This window comes from Cherax quadricarinatus, unplaced genomic scaffold (assembly GCF_038502225.1).
Source record: "Cherax quadricarinatus isolate ZL_2023a unplaced genomic scaffold, ASM3850222v1 Contig2874, whole genome shotgun sequence".
In the NCBI taxonomy this organism is placed as follows: domain Eukaryota; kingdom Metazoa; phylum Arthropoda; class Malacostraca; order Decapoda; family Parastacidae; genus Cherax; species Cherax quadricarinatus.
Genome location: NW_027197900.1, coordinates 1 through 8,296, shown reverse-complemented (window position 1 = coordinate 8,296; position 8,296 = coordinate 1). Strand labels below are relative to the sequence as shown.

General features: G+C 42.1%; 1 protein-coding gene across 1 annotated transcript; it reads left to right on the top strand.

The window, feature by feature from the left end:
- The first annotated feature begins 1,748 nt into the window (after window positions 1-1,748).
- On the top strand, window positions 1,749-4,666 carry LOC138851930 (cuticle protein 7-like). The gene is made up of 3 exons (XM_070081485.1): window positions 1,749-1,870; window positions 3,034-3,138; window positions 4,361-4,666. The coding sequence occupies exons 1-3, from the start codon at window positions 1,865-1,867 to the stop codon at window positions 4,664-4,666; spliced, it is 417 nt and encodes a 138-aa protein (XP_069937586.1). The 5' UTR covers window positions 1,749-1,864.
- The last annotated feature ends 3,630 nt before the right edge of the window (window positions 4,667-8,296 follow it).

Sequence of the window (8,296 nt, the reverse complement as noted above, 5' to 3'; positions counted from 1 at the left end):
TAGACATGTGGCTCCTTCTGCATGATAGAATGATGATAGATGGACTGACTGTTAGCAATCTCCCTGAGTCTTTGAAGTTCTTCTCGTATTATGGTTCTCAAACTGCTGTCTGACAAGCCAGGATTGTAATCTCCTTCGTCTTTGAAAGCAAATAACCTATCATGCCTCGGAAGACAGAATATAACACTGAATAATAATAATAATAATAATAATAATAATAATAATAATAATAATAATAATAATAATAATCTTTTTCTACCAGTACATGATACAACTTATATAGACTATAGCTAACATTACTGACATAAAATATAGAAAGCCCCTGGTTATGCAGAGCATTTCGGGCAACTGAGGTTAATTTTTGTCCCCTGGATGCGACCCACACAAGTCGACTAACACCCAGGTACCTACTTACTGCTAAGTAAAGAGGGACAGCAGGTGTCCTAAGTAATATTAATAATAATATTAATATTAATCTTAATGCTAATATCTCTGTACTAAAAACATTAATAATACGCATTCCTTTTGAATTATTATGATGCGGGTAGGAATGAGAGAGAAAGCCAGAAGTCAGGTCATGGCAGAAGGAGGTGAGGAGACAGCCAAGGTCAGGTCACTGTGTTGTGAAGATTTAGAGCATTTGATAAGGTAGTTGAAGAGGCTGCGCATCTAAAGAAACAGAGCTGGGATGTTATGGATGTTATGTATTGTATGATGGGGTCAGAAGCCAAGACTCGATCGTATCTCTATGAGAACAGGTGATCGGAACGTAGTCGGTAAGGGCTAGAAGGCAGGGCCAGGAGTAATTAGTTGAGTGCAGCAAGTAAACACCCACACACACACACACACACACACACACACACACACACACACACACACACACACACACACACACACACACACACACACACACACACAAAATAATAAAAAAAAAGAGAAAACCACAAGGAAATAAGATAGTAAATGCGCTGGACAATACCTGAGGAGGATTGCTGGACATAATAACAGGGCGAGAGGCCGGAGGAAGCATGACAGAGGCAGAGATGAAGCATCCATTGTGCTTTTTGTCCACCTGCTTGCTGGCCATGACACTACACAATGAAAACTGGGGATCGAAAGATTCTGTTGTGGCCAGGAGGGTGATAATGTTGAAGAGGAGACTAGATTCTTGCAGACGTAGTGGATAGTTTGCTGTGTACTCTGTGTACTCTGTGTCCATCCTGTGGATGATAGTGGCTAGTTTATTGTGTACTCTGTGTCCATCCTGTGGATGATAGTGGCTAGTTTATTGTGTACTTTGTGTCCATCCTGTGGATGATAGTGGGTAGTTTATTGTGCATTGTGTATTCATCCTGTGGATGGATACCCGGTACATATATATATATATATATATATATATATATATATATATATATATATATATATATATATATATATATATATATATATAAAATACTCATGTCTCTGCATTCACATGAATATCTTGCGGGATGGAAAGTGAACCAGGGAAGTTTTTCAAAGAACGGGTTTGTATGGTGAAGACCGTGATCGACTTACTCAAGTGTGACCTTAATGATATCACATCATGAGTGTGTGGTGACCCGCCCACCACCAGCAACACCACCTGCCACTTCTCTCGTGAATTTTACTAACCCACTTTGTGTGACCTTGGTCATGACACGCCCAGAGGTCTCCAGCTGGGTATATAACACCTAAGACTGTCTGGGAGACAACACACTTCCTGCAGTACCTCGGCAACACTAAGATCCAGAACTGAAAGGCAACTCAGTAAGGCACCTCAATAACACTAGGATCCAAGACTGTCTGGGAGACAAAACACTTCCTGAGGGATCTCACTATCACTATGAAGGTAAGTCTTTGTTAATATTCTTCCTTTACTCTGTAAACTCTACGCTATTGACTCAGCTGTGGTGACTCTAATGAGAAAATCACTAATCTAGAACAAACAACACTTCGGTAATAACTCACGAAACCTAATAACACGAGTGCAAACTAACTAGGTTAGAACCCATGGCAGGTGAGTCGTACAACTCTAGTAGTTAACGCACTGGCCTGGAGTTTTAAGACTCACCATGGGTTCTAATCCCACCCGTACCCTGGTTTAACCTAGGTAATATTAGCAGCGGCCACTATCAGTAACCCTAGAGTGCAAATCTTGACATCCTCCACCCGTTGCCCCAACAATAATTGGAGTATAGCTGTTGTCCCCTTGTGCAGAACGGGAACACAAGTACCAAAACGACGTGTACACGTTCCTATCGAACTGTAAGTGAATTGTTAACTGTTGTACCAAAACTGCTACTGAACCAATGATGGTAAATGTTTCTTCTTTTCTTCCACCTTGGTGGAAGACGGCCGGCGAGAGTTGCTAAATTTTCAGTCATGAATTACGACAACGTTATTGGAGCTTATAACAATTCAAAACTCCTGACTGACGCGTTAGCCAGTGGCTAACGCGTCGGTCTGGAGTTTCGTGACTCTCTGATCGCGGGTTCTATCCCCGCCCATGTTATGGCTTGTTTGCAATCTTGTCATTACGATTTCGTGAGTACTCTTATTAAAGTCTTACACTTTTATTATTATAATAAAAAAGAAGCGCTAAACCACAAGGGCTATACAGCATTAAAGTCTTACAGCTTCTGGGAATAGGGAAGTTGTTAAGCTTTATCCGAGAAAAGGGAAGTTGTTCTAACTTCTTTATGAAGAACACTTTAAAGAGATAATCGCCCAATGACTCTCGAAATCGTAATGACACGATTGCAAACAAACCATACCACGGGCGGGGATAGAACCCGCGATCAGAGAGTCTCAAAACTCCAGACCGTCGCGTTAGCCACCGGACCAGCTAGCCATAATAAGATTCGTGTAGAAATATACCTAGTTGGACGAATCTTATTGTGGCTAGCTGGTCCAGTGGCTAACACGACGGTCTGGAGTTTTGAGACTCTCTGATCGCGGGTTCTATCCCCGCCCGTGGTATGGTTTATAATCACTCAATGTTTACTGTTCCAGGTGGTTATAGCTTTGTGTTTTGTGGTGGTGGTCGCTGGTGCTCCTGGCTTCCCCAGCCTGGGCTACTCTCTCCCATCCTCCTACAGGCCAGCACCGTCCTATCAGGTATTTAGAATATGTATTAGTATTCTTGTTGAATAAGACGTGTGCAGTAATTCGGTATTTTTATTGATGAAATGTTTTGTCTACACAAAAGGCATCTTCAGTCGAATATAGAGGTGACTTTACTGGAGTAAGTTGAAGAAGCAAAAGATTTTGATGTAAACGCTCTGGAGAACGTACAGAGGATGATGACAAAGTTGATCCCATGTATCAGAAATCTTCACTGTGAGGACAGACTGAGGCCCTGAATCTGCACTCTCTAGAAAGGCGTAGAATTAGGAGGGATATGATTGAGGTGTATAAATGGAAGACAGGAATAAATAAAGGGATGTAAATAGTGTACTAAAAATATCTAGCCTAGACAGGACTCGCAGCAGTAGTTTTAAACTGGAAAAGTTCAGATTCAGGAAGGATATAGGAAAGTACTGGTTTGGTAATAGAGTTGTGGTTGAGTGGAACAAACTCCCAAGTACCGTTATAGAGGCCAGAACGTTGTGTAGCTTCAAAAATAGGTTGGATTAATACATGAGTAGATGTGGGTGGGTGTGAGTTAGACCTGATAGCTTGTGCTAGCAGGTCGGTTGCCGTGTTCCTCCCTTAAGTCAATGTGACCTGACCTGACTAGGTTGGGTGCATTGGCTTAAGCCGGTGGGAGACTTGGACCTGCCTCGCATGGGCCAGTAGGCCTTCTGCAGTGTTCCTTCGTTCTTATGTTCTTATGTTCTTATGTTCTTATATAGGAAAGCACTGGTTTGATAATAGAGTTGTGGTTGAGTGGAACAAACTCCCGAGTACCGTCATAGAAGCTAAAACGTTGTGTAGTTTTAAAAATAGGTTGGATAAATACATGAGTGAGTGTGGGTGGGTGTGAGTTGGACCTCTCTAGCTTGTGCTACTAGGTTGGATGCCGTGCTCCTTCCTTAAGTGAATGTGACCTGACCTGACTAGGTGGGCTTAAGCCGGTAGGAGACTTGGACCTGCCTCGTATAGGCCAGTAGGCCTGGTACAATGTTTCTTCTTTCTTAAGTGTTCAGACCATCATATATAATAATACTAACTCTAATTTTATTTATTTAAAACTTTATGTTCTTCGTATATGTAGAAAGAGTTTATTATTATTATTATTATTATTATTATTATTATTATTATTATTATTATTATTATTGTGTTTTATTGTTCTGCATTTACGTAAATTTGACTTTATGGTAAATTTTCTCCTTGGTAGGCTCCAGCACGGTACAGCTTCGACTATGCTGTGAACGACCCTCCCTCCGGTAACGACTTCGGTCACCAGGAGTCTCGTGATGGTGACCACACTCAGGGGTCGTACTACGTGCAGCTCCCCGACGGTCGTCTGCAACAGGTGACCTACACTGTCAGTGGTGACTCTGGCTACCTGGCTGAGGTCACCTACCAGGGAGAAGCCAGGTACCCGACCTACCAGCCAGCCTATAGGCCAACTCCAACTTACACGCCTGTCGCAGCCTATAGACCAATTCCAGCCTTTAGGCCTTCCCCAGTCTATGGCTAAATTTTATTTCGTGTACCAAGAACCAAGAATATCAAACATACTATTAATTTGCAATAAAATTTGCATCACTTTATATGATGTGGTCTGTGGACCAATAATATATATATTTTCCCCCATTATAATTTCTTCGAAATTATGCTATAATTAAAACCTTAAATAGAAGACGTTTGTTATTTCTCACCTTGATAAATTAGACACATGTGTAACACCTGCGAATCTTTATTGAGGAAACGATACACAAGTGTTGAACATGTGTCTAATTCATCAACTTGTCGGTTCTCTAAACCATTCATCTATATTTCCCAATTTATTCCGTTCTATAACCAGTGTCAGTTATTTGTCATGTGGACGTATATACTGTAAACTAAATATAAATATGTGAGGTGTAAAGGTTATGGACTACACGAGGGTCACTAAGACCAAATTTCAGCTGTGGAAAAGCGTCAAATAAGCTTCCAATAAATAAGGATTAATGTGGACTTTGAATTGTCCACTTACTATGACTCACTGCTTAAGTTCAATTGTTCGAATCAACAAAGATGATTCAAAGAATTGGATGAATCACTTGAAATGTAAAGTCTCTTGTTGATGTGATGCAGTGATTCGGATAGACTGTTCAGTTAGGTTATAACAACAATCTTTATGTACAAGGTATACAGACCATCGCTGACATCAGTGACATACTACTGTATGGAAAGCCGCTTGTTATGCTGAGCATTTCCCGCAAATTAGGTCAGTTTTGTCCCAGGATGCGACCCACACCAGTCCACTAACACCCAGGTACCTATTTTACTGCTAAGTAAACATGGACAGCAGGTGTCTTAAGGAAACACATTCTGCTGCTTCTACCCGTACCGACGATCGAACCACGGACCTCAGTGTGCGAGCTACCACTCTAGCTACGGGACACATAAGGTTTGGTATGTTCGTCAAGAATAAGCACAATTGTTTACCGACCCGCCACTAGAGCTTTTGGTCATTTGACCGAGGCCTTCTACTGGCTTACGAGTCCACCACTTGACAAATTAGAGAGAGGATAAACCATACCACAGGCGAGGATAGAACCCGTGAGCTGAGTCACAAATCTCCAGACCAACGCGGTAGCCACTGGCCCAGTGGCTACCGCGTCGGTCTAGAGTTATATGACTCTGATAGCGGGTTCTAACCCCACCCGTGGTATGGTTTGTTTGCAATCGTGTCATTACGATTTCGTGAGTCATTAGAGAGAGAATCACTGGATGAATCGTTCCTCCGAACCCTTATTCCTGTGTTTCAGATTACTGATTCATTTTGTAAATCAAATACCTCTTCGGGATTCAAAATAATCCCAACATTAGAGTGAAATTTTTTGGGACAACACAAACAGGTGTAAAAAAAAAATTATGAGAATAGGACTATCTACTTACCGAAGCTGAAGGCGAAATTATAACATAATTTATTAATAAGCTTTAGCACAGGAGTAAGGGTGTATTATTATTATTATTATTATGGGAAGCCCTAAACCCGTGTGGATTATACAGCCCCTGTGGGAGGGGGGAAGGTATTTAAGCTTAATTAGGGGAACTGGAGCAGAGATCCAATTCCGTAGATCAAGAGCCCCTGAGAAGGGTGCAAACTTTAAACAATAGATTCCTGTTGATAGCTGCACTTTCTGCTTCCCTTGCTTAGCAGTTGGGTCTAGTCCCAACACTTTTTCCTACTTCGACATTTCCTCTCCCCTACCTATTCTTCGTCCTGTCCCGACTTGCCCCTCGCCCCTAGTGGGTCCTTACCTGTGAGTCCTCTGTTCTGTTCTGTTTTGATATCTGTGTGACGATGTAAGAACGAGTATGTAGCAGTCAGCCACTCAGTTTAATAATAATAATAATAATAATAGTGGTAGTTGTGGCAAAACGTTTAACAAATGTCTTTATCTATACATAAATATGCCTCTCACATTTCATAATTTTTTCAGCTTGAAATCTCGACTTTGACTGCCAGCAGTTGTCCACACAATACATCAATATACGTGTTACTAGATGCGACTCTCGGTATATTGGTTAGACGAAGAGGCAGTTCAGGGCCCGAATTACTCCACACCAGCTTTAAGAATTTTAGAACAGGTCATTAGTTAGATAATCCCTGATTTGGGACAATTAGGGAACACTCAGAGTGCGTGAAATTACTCTGTGAGTGTGACCCACTTGAAGATGGCCGCCAGTTGCCATTCAGACGTCGATCTGAAGAAATCAGGTCTCTACACTTCCCTGCACTCGTGAGAACCTTCTACCTGCTGGTCTACCTGGAGGTCTACCTGGTGGTCTACCTGGAGGTCTACCTGGTGGTCTACCTGGTCTATCTGGTGATCTACCTGAAGGTTTAACTAGTGATCTAACAGGAAGTCGTTGCGAGGGGGGTCAACGCCCCCGCCACCCAGTTTTCCGCCAGTTCTTCAGTGACGAGTTAAAAAAAATGGTCAGTTTATGTTTTATTAAATAACTGAAATGTCTTCTAATTTTCTGTAAAGTTTTAATCTTCATTTTTATTGTAATTAAAGAAGTTTTTTCATTTTTTTAAGACTTGGTTGTCGCGATGATCCGAAAAAATACTGGAACCGAAGCTTCAGTTTCTTAAGCGAAAAGAGTTAAAGCCTAAAGTTATCTGTTGGGTGAATTGACAGATGCAACTAATGTGACATTTAATTGAGGCAACGTTTCGCTCTCCAGGAACTTGACAAAGCTCCTGGAGAGCGAAATGTCACATCTGTATCCATTTACCTAATATTTTGTTGGTAATTCTGAGGGAGTAACACGCAGTTGAGAAATGTAAACAAAGTCTTGAAGGTGATGGAAAAAACTCCAGATGTCAACTTAAATCCACGATGGTTAGGTTAGGTTCGTCAGGAAGCAGGATAGGTGGTTCCTAACGCGGGTCTTAGTCACATGATGACCCGCCAAGAGGGCCATAAAAGTTAGGTTAGGTAAGATTCGTCAGGAAGCAGGATAGGTGGTTCCTAACGCGGGTCTTAGTCACATGATGACCCGCCAAGAGGGCCATAAAAGTTAGGTTAGGTAAGATTCGTCAGGAAGCAGGATAGGTGGTTCCTAACGCGGGTCTTAGTCACATGATGACCCGCCAAGAGGGCCATAAAAGTTAGGTTAGGTAAGATTCGTCAGGAAGCAGGATAGGTGGTTCCTAACGCGGGTCTTAGTCACATGATGACCCGCCAAGAGGGCCATAAAAGTTAGGTTAGGTAAGATTCGTCAGGAAGCAGGATAGGTGGTTCCTAACGCGGGTCTTAGTCACATGATGACCCGCCAAGAGGGCCATAAAAGTTAGGTTAGGTAAGATTCGTCAGGAAGCAGGATAGGTGGTTCCTAACGCGGGTCTTAGTCACATGATGACCCACCACTGGAGCATTTAGTCATCTGTCCGAGACCTTCCACTTGCTTACCACTTCATATCTATAAAAATTAGTCTACTTTATTCAGGATAAAACACTGAAGATTCCTAACGTTAATAGGAGGCGTGGTATTAGACTAGGCCGTGGGGGGCGCTGACCCTGACCCGAAAATGTTCCTCAGGTATCCTTCCTGTAAACTGGAGTCGATAAGTTTACTCCATCAGTCAAGCAGCTAACACGGGAATAAG